Source organism: Takifugu flavidus, chromosome 6 (genome assembly GCF_003711565.1).
Source record: "Takifugu flavidus isolate HTHZ2018 chromosome 6, ASM371156v2, whole genome shotgun sequence".
In the NCBI taxonomy this organism is placed as follows: Eukaryota; Metazoa; Chordata; class Actinopteri; order Tetraodontiformes; family Tetraodontidae; genus Takifugu; species Takifugu flavidus.
In genome coordinates, this window is record NC_079525.1 from 8,272,091 (window position 1) to 8,289,204 (window position 17,114).

Below are 17,114 nucleotides of genomic sequence, written 5' to 3' on the forward strand. Positions count from 1 at the left end.
GAAGAAACCCGGGCAGGGTCAACCATCCTGACATCACGACACATTCCACATGCAAGAGGGTAACATGTCACTGTGTGTGGATGTGCTTCCTGTACAGGTGTAATGGACAGCAGTGGTGAGCAGCTCGGTGCAGCTGAAGACGAGGCCATCTGTACATCAGCCTCAGAAGGTCTGGAGGAGGGCGAGGTGGAAGGAGAGACTCTCCTAATCGTGGAGTCAGAAGACCAGGGATCTCTGGACCTGTCACACGATCAGAGTGGAGACTCTCTGACCAGCGACGTGGGTGATGATGCAGACGGAGGCTGGGCCTGTGAGGACATGTCTTTCTACTGCGACCGCTGCCACAATTGGATCCCTGCAGGTGAGCCAGCCACTTGCAGCTTGGCGACAGAGCTGCCAGACATGTCATTGTGTTGTAACAGCGCTCTGTGTGTGTCAAGCAGCCCAGCTTCATGGGGAGCAGCCCAGCTACTTGAAAGGTGACAACTTCTTTAAGTTCATCTGCTGCAGCTGTTCTGACAATGGCACGGAGAGCTTTGAAAGGATGAGACTGACATGGCAACAGGTAACAGTGACAGCTGTCCTGCGCATGACAGCTTCAGCTGCTCTGACAAGGATGGTATTGGTATTTCCTTTCAGGTGGTGATGTTGGCCATGTACAACCTGTCTCTGGAAGGGACTGGGCGTCAGGGATACTTTCGCTGGAAAGAAGATATCTGTGCCTTTATTGGCCGACACTGGAATTTTCTCCTGGGAACAAGGTCACTGGACTCCTGTTTTTGACTCCGAAATCGTTCCTCTGTCCCAATTTTTTCAGAAATCCTGTTGTTTTGTTGCCATGGAGATCTCTTTTCTGTACAGGAAAAAGACTTCAACCTGGTGGAGCACAGTGGCTGGGTGTCTGTCAGTTGGAAGTCCCACTTACTTTCGCTCAGGAGCGCAGGAGTTTGGTGAACCTGGCTGGTGGAAGCTGGTCCAGAACCGACCTCCAACCCTAAGACCAGAGGTGGACAAATCAACAACAAAGGCTAAAGGTGGGATGTGGCTGGAATCCAGGATGTTTTAGTTTAGATGACACTGAAGGTCTTCTTCCATGTGCAGCCTGCAAACCTGTCCTGGACCCAATCATCACTGTAGAGGGCCTACGAAAGCGCGGGGCCAGAAACCCCGTGGAGAATGCTATGCAGCTGAAGGAAAAACGCTCTCGCACACAGGAGGCCAAAGATATTCGGCGGGCTCAGAAGGAGGCCGGAGGCAGCTACACAGACCGCAGCTCGTCCTCTACACCAGTCAAACTGGGTGGAGGTCGTGGGGTCAACACTAGCCGTCGGCCCGACATAGCGCTGGAGAAAGGTGAGGTCATTGATTTCTCTTCGCTCAGCTCGTCGGACCGAACGCCTCTCACTAGCCCGTCACCATCTCCTTCGCCCGACTTCTCGGCTCCGGGTACGCCGGCCTCTCATTCGGCAACGCCCAGCCTGCTGTCAGAGGCTGACCTTATACCTGACGCGATGCCCCCCCAGGCCCTCTTCCATGGTAAGACCACACTGTTGACCACCACCGCTGTCACTGATCTGGTCAGCTGAGCTGTACATAAACACCAATGGACGTCCCTTTTGTGTGCTGGTTCTTCTAGATGATGAGGAGATGGAAGTAGAAGGAATTATTGACCCAGGGATGGAGTACATCCCTCCACCCAGTAGTGGTCTTATTGCTCGCAAGAAACTTTGCGTAGCTTCAAGTCACATTAAATGTGAGGCAGAGAGTGAGGATGATGAAGGCCGCCAGTGTGAGGAGAACTTTGAAGAACCAATGGGACAGTGCCAAGGCCTTGTCGTCTCCAATGGGGATACTGCTGGACCTGAGCGGAGAAGGGTCACGCATGCAGAGAAAGAAAGTGAAGCAGGCACCACCTGCCACTCTGCTCACATGACGCTGCTCAGTCTTTATGAGGAGAAGATGCTGCTGTGCCGCCTGGAGGCTTGTCCGCTGGCTTTAGCCGTCACCCCACAGGCCAAACGGCTCCACAGCAAGCTGCAGGTCCGCCAGGCCAAGAGGCAGAGAGGGCTATCTCTGCTGGACATGGACCGGGCTGTCAGCACAACACTCAGCCTGGTGGGGGGGATCTATGCTGCCCACAACGCAGGCGTGGAGATACAGAATGGAATCCTGGGAAAATACTGCACCAACAGCAAGGAACTGCGTATTCTTGATCGCTTCCAGGTACAGTGCTATGTCCCATCCTTCACTGCCTGTTTGTCCGTCATTCAGCGGCTCTTTTCACTCAACTCTGTCCTCTTGAACAACTTCACGTTTGTCTACAAATCGCTGACATGAAACAGTGAGGACCAATCACAGCTTCTCCCCTGAACTGTTACAGTCTGGTTCTGTTTCTGGTCCTCCTGTAGGGATCAACAGTTGATGTTGAACAGATTCAATCAGTATTGCTTCAGATTAAAGTTGTCCTTTAGTGAGCTGGAAAATAAAGCGTATTGAACGCGTGTGTCCATTCAGACCAGTGTTCCCAGAAGAATAGGTGTTCGGCAGCAGTCCGCATCTTTCTGGCACCGTTTGATGGGAGCAGAAGACAGTTTGGACCTGAGCATCAAGAGCCCGTACACGTCCCGCATCCTCAAACCCTTCATTAGGTAAAAGCAATTTTCCCTTTGGCCCTTGACTCAGGCAGTGTTTCCTGCTCGCACACTTGTTGTAGCTGTGTCTTTTCTTCAGACGGGATTATGAGAGCCGTCCGGTGAAGTTGAGGTTGTTGGAGGAGATCAGAGCTTACCCTCACAGGAAGCACCCGAACTGGCTGCCCGAACCCAGTGCCCCCATTGACTACTGCTATGTGCGCCCTAGCCATGTCCCCTCCGTCAACGCCATGTGTCAGGACAGCTTCTGGCCAGGTAACGTTTCGTGGCCATCCCCGTGCTCTTCATGTCTGCGTACTGATCACGTGTGCTCCTGCTGCAGGCGTGGACCTCTCCGAGTGTCTGCAGTACCCTGACTTCAGTGTGGTGGTCCTCTATAAGAAAGTTGTGGTTGGTTTTGGTTTCATGGTACCAGATGTGAAGTACAATGAGGCCTACATCTCCTTCTTGTTGGTCCATCCTGAGTGGAGGAGAGCAGGCATCGGCACTTTCATGATCTACCATCTCATCCAGGTGATAAAAGGTGGTGTGGCTGTGCCATCAGACACTTGCTGGGTGTTGACACAGTGGTCTTTGTTTTATTTTCAGACGTGTATGGGAAAAGACGTGACGCTGCACGTGTCAGCCAGTAACCCAGCCATGCTGCTCTACCAGAAGTTTGGCTTCAAAGCAGAAGAATACATCCTGGACTTCTATGATAAATATTATCCTGTGGACAGCACAGAGTGTCGGCACGCCTTCTTCCTACGCCTCCGGCGCTGAGTCCACTTCACAGACTACGCCTTGAGATTTTCTAAAGCTGGACATGATTCTGTGAGCATCCACTTGGTTTGTTCCATGGAGTGACATGGAAATCTGTGTGTACGTGTGTGTGTACGTGTGTGTGTACGTGTGTACTTGTGTACTTGAATCCAGCTGTTGTCATTCATCAGGAAGAATTTTTGTGATTTTCTTTATTTTGTAGAAGCTGAATGCATCACAATAATAAAATGCAACAACCAAAGTGGTTGATATGCAATAACAGCTGCTCCTGTATCTGATTGTAGAAATGGTGTAAATCTCAGCCAGCTGCTGAGGTCTTTTCATTTTTGTTTAGCCAGTCTGTCCAGTAAGGAAAGTCCAATCTGAGCAGCCAGCAGCGCTACCATGTTGTTGCAGCCTGAGTTGACGGCCAGATCAAACGCCGTCTGACCACTAGCGTTCTTCCTCCTCACCTTTGCGCCACAGCTGGAAGCCATAAAGAAACAGGAAATCATAGAGCTGTCAAAATAAATGTATGAGAGCTTCAAATCTGTCGGTCATCAGTGAAGAAGGCTGAATGTTGGCGAACATAAAAGTTAAAGATTGACAGCAGCTTCATTATGACTTCCTGTCCTCTGCCTCTATCTCACACCTTTGTGTCTCTTTGCATATTTTTAGCCATGACGGCTCTTGTGGGTCACAGTCAGAGCATCACCTGAGCAGGACTTGAGCACACTGCAGACCTTCAGGGCCCAGTGCTGCAGCTTCATGCAGAGCCGAGTTCTTCATCCTGAGGATGACAGTCACCTGTTTCAGACTCAGACGACCTTTCACCTGTGTTTCGCGCAGGATATATGAAAGTAGCAGAATGTTCTAGTGTGAGCAAAACTCAGAAGGTTCTAGAAGCAGGTGGTCATGTCCTGTCCCTGTTTGTTGCATGCACGTGTGTAGAGGTCTTGGTCTTACGGTCCAGACTGCTGGTCGATGTTGGCTCCTTGCTGCACTAAAACAGGAAGTACTTGATGGTGGCCATTCAGAACAGCTACAGCTAGAGCGTGGCGGTCATTACTGTGGCAACAGGTGGGGTCTGCTCCCTGGGGGTTCGTAAAGAGAGCACTTGGTATATTGGCAGTTTGAGATGAGGATGCCGATTGGCCGTCCTGTACCTGGTCCAGGAGCTGCTGGACGATGCTGCACTGACCTCGTCCTGGACCCAGCTCCTTCATTAGCTGAGCATCCTTCACTTGCAGCTGAGGGCTTTGCATCTGTTTGTGTGTGGAGGATCTGGTTCCCGCTGGGAGTGGATCACTTCCTGTCAGTCACACGAAAATAAATGTGAGTGTCTCGTTAGCATGGGCTGCCAGAGTTATCTGCCTGGGTAGATTTACCAGGATGATTACATGGTCTGTGGGTGGAGTCTACATAGTAATTCTCCACTTTCCATATATTTATGTCAATCTGCCAGTGAGAAAACACAAACTGTCCACCCCCAGGGCAGGGACTGGAAAAGCAGGGACGTGCAGGCGGACCACAAAAACACATCTGGTACCAGGTAAAGTTAAGGTCAAACTTGCTGGTGCTGCTGGGTTAGCATTACAAAAAAACATGCAGCATAAACAGGAAGTGAGCCAGAGCCGGTTCTTACGGAGACTGTTGCCACCTGCAGGCAGCACTGATGGTTCCACGCCTTCACCTGCTGCGTTCCCCTGAGAACAAAGGCACCTTTGTTAAGCTGTTTTGGGACTGCGGTCAGTTATCTGGCAGATGCAGAACTAACCTGCTTCTTCCCTTGTCCTGCCAATGCAAAGCTCATGGTTAGAGTGAGATGCTGGTGGTCCTCCTGAACAACAGCTGAAACCAGCTGGAAGAGAGGGGACACCTCATTAGACAGGAGGTGAATCAGGTCAATACCTGGGCTTATTTGATGTCTTGTTCGTGTGGGAGCACCTCGCCCATACAAGGATCTCCCAACAGAGCCTTAAAAGGGGTGTTGTTTTGAGTGTAACTCCTCAGGTGAGCACACACATGGTCCAGCTGCCTCTGCCAGTAGCCTGCAGACACAGAATCACTCTGGCATCTGTCATGGAACAGCAAAGGGTGTCGATGTCGGTCTCAGTGTTACACCTTTTCCTGGGCTGATGGAGGTCATTGGGGGATGGCGGTCTGCGACTGACTGGCGACTGAGCAATAGCGCCCTCTCTCTCTCCTTCTGCATCTGAGTGGCTGATGGGTAATATAGTCCAACAGTCTGTGTGGATTTCTCTGCAGTGGGTGTGGCCATATTCCAAGTGCACTCGGATAGGGGAGTGGCCTGCCAGGTGACATAGCAGGAAACTGATTTTTTTTCATTCAAATATAATTTTTTCTTTTAAGGTATTTTGAACAACACTCTGTCCTGCACCAGCAGAGATTATTTGTCTTTCACCTTAGATTGTCCTGAACACATTTTCACTTTTGGCCCATAATCACTGATGAAAACACTGATTTTAATTTATTCAGTTGATCGAGGTGATGAAGATCAGTGAGAACCATCAAATCCATGTGTTGTAATCATTTATTGCTGGTGAGACACATCTGTTTTTTCTCAGGAAGAACCATTTTTACCAGTCTTAGATCTCAGGAGACACGGGGGGGGGGGGAAATTAGTCTTCTAACATGAATGATCTCTGCTCGTCAGCTCTCATTACCATGTTGTTATTGAGGGTGTTGTCAACAGGTGGCGCTGTAGGGACCCTGTTTGTTGTGGGCAGGGTCCGCCCTCTCAGGGAAACACTACAGGCTGTGCAGTGTAAAGCACCAGGTTGATCGCTCACTGCACAACGCCAACAAACCACAAATGTGGCTGCGCAAACAGGCTGAAAGGACACATTTTCCACAGTGCTTCACTCTCTTGACTAGCTTAGGACAAAATCATCAACAGATGTCTAGCCTGTTCCGCTAACATCAGTAGATTAACTTAGCTAGTACCGGTACCTGATGATGGGTACCGTCTCCAATGGGAGAGGTAAAAGCACACGTGTCACATGTCTCTACATGTGTTTGATTTTTGTACTGTACTCACCTCTGAGCCACAGCAGCTGCAGAATCCGGACTTATGGTGGTTCAACCATTTACAGATGGAGCAGCACCACCTCCTACCTGCTGTCAGGCCTGAGAGAGTGTTGCTGCTGCACACCACCTACAGCAACACACAAGCACCTGCATGTTACACTCAAGGTTGTTACTGTGTGCGTGTGTGTGTGTGGTGTTGGTTTCTTACTGGTTGCATATAACTCTCACAGGTCAAGCAACTGGACATGTTGATTGGATTTCCACTGCCACAGCAACTACACACTCGGTGTTCCTACACAGCAATGAAGTCAGTCAGAACCTGTGTGTTTGTGTGTGTGTGAGTGAGAGAGAGAGAGAGAGAGAGAGAGATCTTGTTTCCACAATGTTTTCAGAGTTGGAGTAACACAGTTCCCTGTGCAGATGATAATTTATTGAAATCAATAACTGCAAATGGACAACTTACATGTTGCAGTACATCAGCTGGGCCAGTCAGTGACAGTAATGAGCCAAACATGCGTACGTGTATCAAGAAGCTTGCAATCACAACAGTGAACATTTTCAACACAACAGGGATTTTAAAATTGAATATCAAAGATGACGAGGCGGAGCTGCTTCAATAGAGCAACCCTGAGCTACAAAGCTAAAAAAAATGTAGTTATTGTTGCTATGATTCTTTTTCTACTCTTTGTTCTTCTTCTATGCCTATGTATGGTCTGCATCTAGTCACACAGGCTCAGGTGTCTGCAGTTGTGGTGCACATGCCTAAAATCACTGAAAATGCTACACTTTGTGTTTACCTCTTCTACAACTGTAGGGGAAAGTCTTTGTTCTGAAACTTCAGCACCACAGTTTGGACAGAACCGAGAGAATTGATCTGAAGGACGAGCACTGAGACAGTGAGCACACCTAGAGAGAGGGAGGGAGAGAGAGAGAATTGAATTTTGAAAACAGCTTTATTTGCCACCCTTACAAAAGAACATACAATTGAGATCTTTAAAAACACTCACTCATAATAAATATATAAATAAATTATCTAATCTATATGAGTGCATCTCCCAACTGCAAAGAGTCATCTACCAGAAGACAGAGGACATGATCAAAACACCAGACCTGCTCAAAAGAGTCCAGATCTCCAGCTGCCTTTTGAAAATTAAAATCAATGAGTCAGGACTTGATCATATTGATATACACGGTGAGAGGTTCAACAATAAAAACCCTTTCTATCTTTTTCCTATGTCTTGAATACACTGCCATCTTGGCCTGCCCTAAAAAAAAGTTTAAAAGCTGACACTTGCACTTCTGATGACGTGTGTATCTAAAACCAAGAATAAAAGACTGCTTAAAAGATTCCCCACACCTTGAAAAAACATCTTTTAGAAATAAAAACAATGGTGAAAGATGCTGACATTTAAAAAAACTGTAAAAGATTGTCTCTCTATTGTCACAAAAAGGGCACTTGTCGTCCACCATTTCATTAATGGCTGATATGAATGAGTTTACTGGGAAGATACTATGGAGGACTCTCCAGTGGAGGTCAGCGTGTCTCTTAGAGAGTGAAGGCTTGTACAGCAACCTCCACTGGGGCCTGCAGTCTGGAGCCAGGCCAGAGGACCTTCTCTAGGGTATTTCAGCTCTCCGGTTCAGTCTATGCCTGTTCACGGTCTTCACCAACATCTTATACAGCGTCTTTCCAGATACATCCTGTATAGAAACAGATGGCGAGGTTTTAAAAGGGGACCTGAGCAGTCTTTAAAATCCGGTGCCAGTAAAATGGCAGGGAATGGTTCCTCCTCTACCACAGTGGCTGTGGATGAGGTCAGGAGCAGGTGGTCTTGGCAGGAGAGCTTGGCTTTCCAGTTCTCCAGCAGTTTTTGCACAGTCCTCAGTGAACTTAAACCCAGCTGGGCTGCAAGGCCAGAGGGGTCATCGATCTGAGGGCCCATCAACACCACCACCTGGCCCAGTGTGACAGCTCTTGCAGTCTCCATCTTCCAGGCCATCGACTTCCCTGCCCAACTGGGAAGTTCCAACTTGGTCCCCCGTAGGACCGGCTCCTACTGGAGCCAGTACGGGGATTCCGCCTAAATCGGGCGGAGGGGAGCCGGAGAGTCAACACACATCATCTTGTGCCACAGGGTGGAAGAGACCAGATTGTTCACAATGAGTGTCCGACCTCTAAAGGACATCTTCAAGAGAAGCCACCTCCACTTCTCCAGCCGACCTGTAACTTTCTCTAGGGAATCTTCCCAGTTTCTCCCCATAAAATCCCCTTCCCCCAGGAAGACGCCAAGGTACCGTATTTCTCCTGTCTTCCACTGTAGACCCCTGAGTAGTGTGAGACCTCCTCCCAGCCCCCCACCAGCCATCAGAGCCTCTCTCTTTCCCCAGTTCACCTTGGCTGATGAAATAAAACCAAATTCATTAATAATGTTTGTTTAAACATCAATCTCTTCCTGTGAATTGGTTAAAACGATAAGATCTTCAGCATAAACAGGCAATTTAAAAGGCACGGGTCACTGGTGTAGATCTATGCCAACTAGTTTTTGTCGCAATTTGTAAGACAGAGGCTCGATGGCTAGCAATTTGTAAGACAGAGGCTCGATGGCTATCGCATATAGGATCCCAGAGAGAACAGCCTTGCCTCACCCCTCTCTGGATCTCAATGGGAGCGCTCAGCCACCATTGATCTTTAGAACATTCACAATGTCACTATAGAGTGTTCAGACCATAACTATAAAGACAGAGTTGAATCCAAAGGCAGATAAGGTCTGCCACAGGTACTGGTGTTCAATCCGGTCAAAAGCCTTTTCCTGGTCTATGGAAATAAGACCAGTCTGTGTGACCGATGAACTGGAGAGTTCCAAAATATCTGATTAAAAGTGACATTGTCACTGATGAACCCAACCCCGTCACTCTGCCATTTTGCAAACTTAAGGTGGCAGCGTGGAGCTCTTGAAGGGATATCCCTTCTGCCAACCTCGTGTTGGTGTCCTCGCTGACCTGAGGGAGACCCCTGAAGAAGCTGTCTTGCACATCTGGATTACTTGACCACTCACTCCTATAGAGGTTCTTATAAAACCCAGCAGCCTATTTCCTGGTCTCTGATGAGTCTGAGATTCCGGAGCAGCTATTCGTACGTAAGGAGTGAATAATCTTCCCTTGTAAGTTCTTCTTCTGACCTGCAGACAGAGGTCTGACAGGTATTGACAAAAGAGATCGAATAACTCCTGTACTAACGTCTCTTCATTGGCTGCCCATTAAATCTAGAATAATTTTAAATAATTTTTCTGACTGCTGGTTCAGAATGCTGGTTTACTTGTGGTCCCCAGAGTCTCTAAAGGTAGAATGGGGGGCCGAGCATTTAGCTACCAGGCCCCCCTGCTGTGGAACCAGCACCTTGTCCAGGTACGGGAGGCTGAATCTATCTCTACTTTTAAGATTAGACTTAAAGCTTTCCTCTTTAAAAACACTTATAGTACAGTAATTCTGTAGTTCCAGTTATTATCCTAGACAGACAAATTATCATATTTAGAGGGTCGTCTAATTATTTATTAGGTCAATATCTTAGTTATGCTGCTATAAGCCGAGGCTGCCGGGGTCCAGATCTGTCACCACATTCGGTCATCGTCCCGTCCTGTCCCCTGTTAGTGCACGACCTAAAAACTGAGACCTGGCTTCAAGAGGAGGAGTATGTTAGCTTAAATGAATCTACTCCTCCTACGCATCTTAATTATCATATTCCTCGTGTTACTGGTCGAGGAGGGGGAATGGCAGCAATCTATCACTCCAAGTTATTAATTAATCCTAGAACAAAATATGGCTCCAGTTCATTTGAAAGCCTGACTCTTGGCATCACCCATCTGAACTGGAAGGCAGAAAAGCCACTTCTGTTTGTAGTTGTATATCGGCCCCTGCTGGGCCACATTCAGAGTTCCTGTCTGAGTTCTCTGATTTCTTATCTGACTTGGTCCTTAGAACGGACAAAGTCATTATCATTGGAGACTTTAATATCCATGTAGACATTGTAAATGACAGCTTTAGAAATGGTTTCATTTCATTACTTGAGTCAGTTGGTTTGCTCCAGCAGATAAACCAACCAACTCATAACTTCAACCACACCCTAGATCGAGTTCTGACTTATGGTGTTGAGGTAGAACATGTGTCAGTGTTCCCTCAGAACCCACTCCTGTCAGACCATTCTTTGATCACTTTCACATTTATGATTAAGGATTCTTCTATGCTCAGAACAAAGTCTTACTATAGCAGATGTCTTTCAGATAATGCTGTAGCTAAGTTTAAGGAAGCGATCCCTGTGCTAATCCCAGGACCACCGTGTGTTTCCCCAGGGATAAATCATTATAATCTTAGCCCTGCTGAGGTTGACTCTATCGCAGAAGGTGCAGCAACCTCACTGAGAATCACGCTTGATTCTGTTGCCCCCCTGAAAAAGAAAATAGTAAATCAGAGGAGGTGTGCCCCCTGGTATAATTCACATATCAGGACCCTCAAGCAGAAAGTGCGAAGACAGGAAAGGAAGTGGCATTCTTGTAAAATAGACAGCTATCATATAGCCTGGAAAGACTGTCTATTAGTTTACAAAAAGGCCCTTCGCAAGGCTAGAACAGCTTATTTTTCTTCTTTAATTGAGGAAAATAAGAGCAACCCCAAGTTTCTTTTCAGCACTGTGGCCAAATTAACTAAGAGTCACAGTGTTTTAGATCCACATATCCCTTCTTCCCTTAGTGGTGAAGACTTCATGAGCTTCTTCACTGATAAAGTTCTAGCTATCAGAGAGAAAGCTAACTAGGCCATCCCAACAACTGGACCATCACCAGATGTGCTGACTGTGGGAACATACAGGTTCTCCAACGAGCCCTTAAACTCCTTCAGCCCTATATATTTTTCTGAGGCGTCTTTGCTAATTCAGAAATCCAAGACCACCACGTGTCTTTTAGATCCCATCCAAACACACCTGTTGAAGAACCTGTTTTACCATTGATAGGCAGTTCTATCCTGGACCAGATCAATGGTTCTTTAGTGACAGGTTATGTACCCCGGTCCTACAAGGTGGCGGTGATTAAGCCGTTGCTTAAAAAAAACATCACTGGATCCTGATGTATTAGCAAACTATAGGCTGATATCCAACCTTCCTTTTATCTCTAAAGTTCTTGAGAAGGTGGTGGTGACTCAGTTACTGGAGCACCTGCAGAGGAACAGCCTGTTTGAGATGTTTCAGTCAGGCTTTAGAGCTCATCACAGCACAGAAACAGCACTTCTTAAAGTTACTAATGATCTTCTCATAGCTTCAGATCATGGACTGGTCTCTATGCTGGTTCTGCTGGATCTCAGTGCTGCTTTTGATACAGTTGATCACAACATCCTGTTACATGGAACATGTGATTGGGATTAAAGGGACAGCACTAGACTGGTTTAGATCATATTTATCTGATAGATACCAGTTTGCTCATGTCCATGGTGCTCCCTCCTCATACAGTAGGGTTAGCCATGGAGTTCCTCAAGGTTCTGTACTTGGACCAATCCTCTTCACCTTGTACATGCTTCCCTTAGGGAACATTATTCAGCAGCATGGGATAAATTTTCATTGTTATGCTGATGACACTCAGCTTTATTTGTCCATGAAACCAGAGGAGACAGAGAAGTTAGTGAAGCTCCAGACCTGTCTTAAAGACATAAAGTCCTGGATGTCTTCAAATTTCCTCCTCCTTAACCCAGGAAAAACTGAGGTCATGGTGTTTGGTCCTGAACCTCTCAGGGATAGATTAGATCATATAATCACTTTAGATGGTATCTCATTAAAATCTAGTCTCTCTGTGAGGAATCTAGGAGTAACTTTTGAACAAAATCTGTCCTTCAACTCACACATTAAATTAGTCTCTAGAAGTGCCTTTTTTCACCTGAGGAACATTACAAAGATTAGGAAGCTACTGACGCGGCATGATGCTGAAAAGTTAATTCATGCTTTTGTTACTTCCAGGCTGGACTATTGTAATTCTTTATTATCAGGGTGTCCAAACAACTCTTTAAGAAGCCTCCAGTTGATCCAAAATGCTGCAGCCAGAGTTCTGACAGGTATTGACAAAAGAGATCACATAACTCCTGTAATGGCGTTGCTTCATTGGCTGGCCGTTAAATTTAGAATAATTTTCAAAACCCTTCTTTTGACCTACAAGGTCCTCAGAGGCCTAGCTCCATCCTACCCGGAGGAGCTAGTGATACCTTAACAGCCCAACAGACTCAGAATGCTGGTCTACTTGTAGTTCCCAGAGTCTCTAGGAGTAGAATGGGGGGCCGAGCATTTAGCTACCAGGCCCCACTGCTATGGAACCAGCTCCCTGTCCAGGTACGGGAGGCTGACTCCATCGCTACTTTTAAGATCAGACTTAAAACCTACCTCTTTGAAAAAGCTTATTGTTACTAATTCTGTAGTTCCAGTCATAGATAGACAAATTATCATACTTAGGGGGTCGTCTAATCGTTAGGTCACATCTTAGCTATGCTGTTATAGGCCAAGGCTGCCGGGATCACCTGACAGGCCTCTGGTCTGGTCTGGTCTGGTCTGGTCTGGTCTGGTCTGGTCTGGTCTGGTCTGGTCTGGTCTGGTCTCCTCTCCTCTCCTCTCTCTCCTCTCCTCTCCTCTCCTCTCCTCCCCTCCCCTCCCCTCCCCTCCCCGGAAAATACGGAAAATAACTCATACGCACAATCAGCCACAAGAAAGAATTAAGTTTTCAACCAGAAAACTGCACAAATGTTGAAACAAAAAACAATTTGCCCTCAGCTCCTCAATCACAGTCACAGTTGTCACACACCTTACTATCCCCCAGGTAACACTGCAGATGACCCTTTTGACACCAAACAGAACTCTCACCCAAGACATCCAATTGTTCCCAATCTGTAACAATAATGGTGACATCTTCTGCACCGCCATCATACAGCCACCACCACCACCAGTGACGCTGATGCGGACCTGGCAGTATCAGTCCTGGCAGCCCAGATCTGAGACCACAGAACAGAGCTAATCCCCATTCTGGGCCGCTGCTGGGCAGCTCAGGCCACTTTCTACCTTCAGAATCCTCAGCTTAAATTTCCCAGCATGCTTTGGTGTTACGATCATGTTTGTGAACAGAAAGCTAATCACATGTTGAACAGGTGCTCATCAGCAGCTCAGTTCATACCGCAGGAGGTTCGTGATGACCTCTTTGTCCTGCAGATACTTGGATTCCTGGCTGAGTCCTGACATCTTTGTCCTGCTTGCCTGCATCAGTGGGTCAGAATTCTGAAAAAACAAAGGTCAGCACACATGTCTTTCTTCTCCAAGTGAAGAACAGGTTCAGGTTCTGTGCCTACCTTGAATTGAGATCCATTTTGGGCAGCAGCAGTCAGAGATTTAAAGGAAACATCTCCCCTCATCCAGAGTTCTGAAGGAAACAAAAACATGAGCTGATGACGCAGAAGTAACATGAACACGTTTCGATTGTACTGCCGGTGTCTGAATCATCAGACGACTCGATTGGGAACCCCTATCTGTGATTGCTCATCAGCAACACACCAGCTAACCTCACATCTGTATACAAAACTAGGTTTCACAGGTAGACCCACACAAAGGTAACAAACCTGAAAATCCAGCAGAATACGGGGGCTCTTCACATAGATTCTGAAACAACAATGATGGAAGAAGAATGAAGATGCATTTCTAAACTTCAGTTAATTAAAAGTCATGAGTGAACATTGAGGCTCTACAGATAGGGGGCATCACTACCAACATTTAAAGCTTCTGCTGGGACAGAGGGCTGATAGGGCTGCATGCACGTTCGGGAATCAAATGCAGTTGGACTCTTTTCTGATCTTGTTTCTGATGACTTTTGAACCTCTGCCTTCAGGTCAGTGAATGAAAGATTAAAACATGTTATGCTCAGTAATCATCTCCTCCCAGGAGTTTGTGCAACATCAGAACACACATCACTGTGACGAAGCAAAAACTGCAGCTTTTTTCAATTTAGTAACTTCAGCCTATTGTGACCACGACGACTGAGGTGGAGGTTTGGTTACCTGCTCATTGGTCAGCAGGACATCTTTTCCCTTCTTGTTTGAATCTCGATTCTGAACCATGAACATCTTGGTTACGATTGAGCTTTCTCTGCCATCACTGCAGACAGAAGAGCCGAGTTAAGACCTGCATAAACACCTGTTGACTGCGTAGATTTTGGTGGTAATTCGACTTTTGCATGTGGGATTTGACACATTCCTCCATCTTGCTGTGAAATATTTAATTAGTAGGCGTTGATGGAGCTTTAACCCTAACCTGGTAACAGCGATGGCTCTGACAGTCACTCGACCTGCAGGGAGCCGGATAGGTTTGCTGTACTTCCTGACTCTGGCTGCTGAGCCACACTGGACCATATCTGGCTTCGAACCATCCAGAGTGTAGAAAATCAGCACTCCAGGAGTATCTGCAGAAGCAAAAACACATCTGACCCCTGAACACACTCACCTGTCTGCCAGACTCTACAGTTCAGAGAAGATCTGAAGCTGGAGGTGGAAAATGTTTCCAGTTTTCCACAATGTTTCCAGATTTGTACCTGACTGGATGAAAACAGGTGTGTCGGTATCAATGTCTCTCCTGGAACCATGCGTGTGGAGGCTGCTGTTGGCAATGATGAATGGTGCTGACACCACTCCTGCAGTCATGGTGACACCTGTCAATCACACAGAAAGAGGGGACATCATTAGGGCCCTAAACATGATGGCTCTTGGGTCAGGGCTTAAAAACAAACAGTTCATCCATGCATCCACATTCTACTGCTTAACTGGGCAGTACCTAAGCAGAGAAGCCAAGACTTTGTCTCCCCAGCTACTTTGTCCAGCTCTTCCCAAAGCAGACCCAGGTCCGCTGAGAGACCCTCCAGTGTATCTTGGGTCTTCCCCCAGGCATCCTTCCAGTTGGACCTGCCCAGAAACCTTCACCAGGAAGGCTTAAGGAGTTCGACCCAAGCCACCTCTGAACCCCTCCCAGATGACTGATGTTCTTGCCCTGTCTCTAAGAGAGAGTCCACACAGCCGACTCATTTTCAGCTGCTTCAGCTCTTTCTTTCGGTCACTAACTACAGCTGGTGACCACAGGTGATGGACAGAACATATCAAGAGCTTTGCCTTTTGATTCACCGCAGAAGACTAATGCAAGGTCCGCATCACTCTCGATGCTGCATGGACTCGTCTGACGATCTCTTGCTCCATTCTTCCCATGCTCGTCAATAAGACCCCAAGATACTTTAAGGCCTCCACTTGGGGCAGGATCGCCTCCAAGTCCCAGAGGGGCATAAAGGGTAAACAGAATCAGGCCGCCCTGGTGTAGGCCAACCATCACTGCAGCTCTGTTCCTCTGTTCCACAGCAGGACGAAAACTACACTGGTCCTCCTAAATCCAACATTCAACTCTCAAACAGACCCTCCTCTCCAAGGCACTGGCCTGTTTCTCTGGAACTACTCCCAGCCCCTAGTTCACATATGTGGTTGACACTTGAGTTAAAATCAAGGGGAAAGAAGTGGAAGCCTTGAGTGTCCACATCATCGCAGTGAATCATAACATCTTCAAAATCTAAAGGATTCCGGTTAAATTTCCGTATACCAGGAAGCCCTCATAAGACCTGCAGACAGTTCCACATTTCCATCTCCTCATCTCGCCACATTAAACAATTTTAAATCTTTTCTCACCCATTTACTATTTAGTTAAACGCTGCAGAAGGAATAAAGAAATAAAAGCATCTTTCCTCCGTGCACATGTCCCATAAACAACCTAAAACGCTGAGAACGGTACTTACTCCATTGATTGAAGGTCGGACGGCGACTGTTTGAGGAAGCGTCACCATAGCTGCCAACGCCTCAATAAGGAACATCGCTATTGGCTGTGCAAAAACAACACTGAGTGACGCCATCGCGTCATTTCCGTATGATCCCTTCCATGTTGGACTGTGCTCTCTTGTCCCAAACATTGTTTTTTGTCTTTTAATGGGCTTCCTGCTTTTCGGCTTCGTACTTGTTTTTAAAATTCGTTTATTTGTTTTTAAATGTCTTCGTGCACATTGCCCCTGTTTACCTGTCGGACCTACCGGTACTCCACCCTCACGCCCCACAACAGTCTGACTCATTTCCGGTTTTGAAAAGCCTTCTAAAAACATTCGGTTGCATTTTTAGCTGCTTATGAGAGGCTGCATTTTATTGTTTTATGTTTGTTGTTAATGCTTTCTATTTTTGGCTCTGTTTTTATCATGTCGAGGACTTTGTTAGATGATGGATGATAGATAGATGGACAATTACATGACCAGGAAATTCTGTTGTCCACACACAGCAAATGAGGTGCACCAGTAGCCTTTAAAGAACATACATTATATCCTGACAGCTTGTCCGTCCTCCCTGCATTATAGTGGAGGATAAGATTGTAAAATTATTTTCACACCCAAAATACGCACAGAAGGAAACACCATGATTGAGTCACAGACTTTGTTCGCCCTGTATTTCATGCAGAGACTCAAGTGTCTTATTTTCCACATCTTACCGTAATGATTTATTTCTGTCTAGATACTGGCATTAGTTGAAGTTAGCTGATTGCAGCAATAAAGAGGGGAACTACAACCTAACATAGTTGTAATGCAGTAA

The 17,114-nt window shown here is 46.8% G+C and overlaps 2 protein-coding genes across 6 annotated transcripts; one reads left to right on the plus strand and one right to left on the minus strand.

Moving 5' to 3' along the window:
* Positions 1-102: 102 nt before the first annotated feature.
* Positions 103-3,677, plus strand: kat14 (lysine acetyltransferase 14). Its single transcript, XM_057035919.1, has 10 exons — positions 103-361; positions 444-565; positions 640-761; positions 862-1,034; positions 1,102-1,536; positions 1,637-2,223; positions 2,515-2,648; positions 2,731-2,906; positions 2,974-3,164; positions 3,240-3,677. The coding sequence occupies exons 1-10, from the start codon at positions 103-105 to the stop codon at positions 3,411-3,413; spliced, it is 2,373 nt and encodes a 790-aa protein (XP_056891899.1). The 3' UTR covers positions 3,414-3,677.
* Positions 3,590-16,337, minus strand: dzank1 (double zinc ribbon and ankyrin repeat domains 1). 5 transcript variants are annotated; one of them, XR_008951043.1, is made up of 19 exons: positions 16,280-16,337; positions 15,041-15,157; positions 14,764-14,911; positions 14,511-14,607; positions 14,225-14,335; positions 14,076-14,115; positions 13,809-13,879; positions 13,637-13,737; positions 7,241-7,349; positions 6,652-6,735; positions 6,454-6,570; positions 5,517-5,703; positions 5,340-5,443; positions 5,170-5,253; positions 5,038-5,098; positions 4,559-4,704; positions 4,359-4,486; positions 4,045-4,182; positions 3,590-3,878 (listed from the first exon to the last, which is right to left on the minus strand). XR_008951043.1 is itself a non-coding variant. In XM_057035962.1 (19 exons), the coding sequence occupies exons 2-19, from the start codon at positions 15,147-15,149 to the stop codon at positions 3,734-3,736; spliced, it is 1,917 nt and encodes a 638-aa protein (XP_056891942.1). In that variant the 5' UTR covers positions 15,150-15,157; positions 16,280-16,337; the 3' UTR covers positions 3,590-3,733. The 5 variants fall into 5 exon arrangements, 3 of the variants coding, with proteins under 3 accessions (XP_056891942.1, XP_056891943.1, XP_056891944.1); XM_057035962.1 differs by having other exon boundaries at positions 4,108-4,182; XM_057035963.1 differs by lacking the exon at positions 16,280-16,337 and adding an exon at positions 15,280-15,438 and having other exon boundaries at positions 4,108-4,182.
* Between the last annotated feature and the right edge of the window lie 777 nt (positions 16,338-17,114).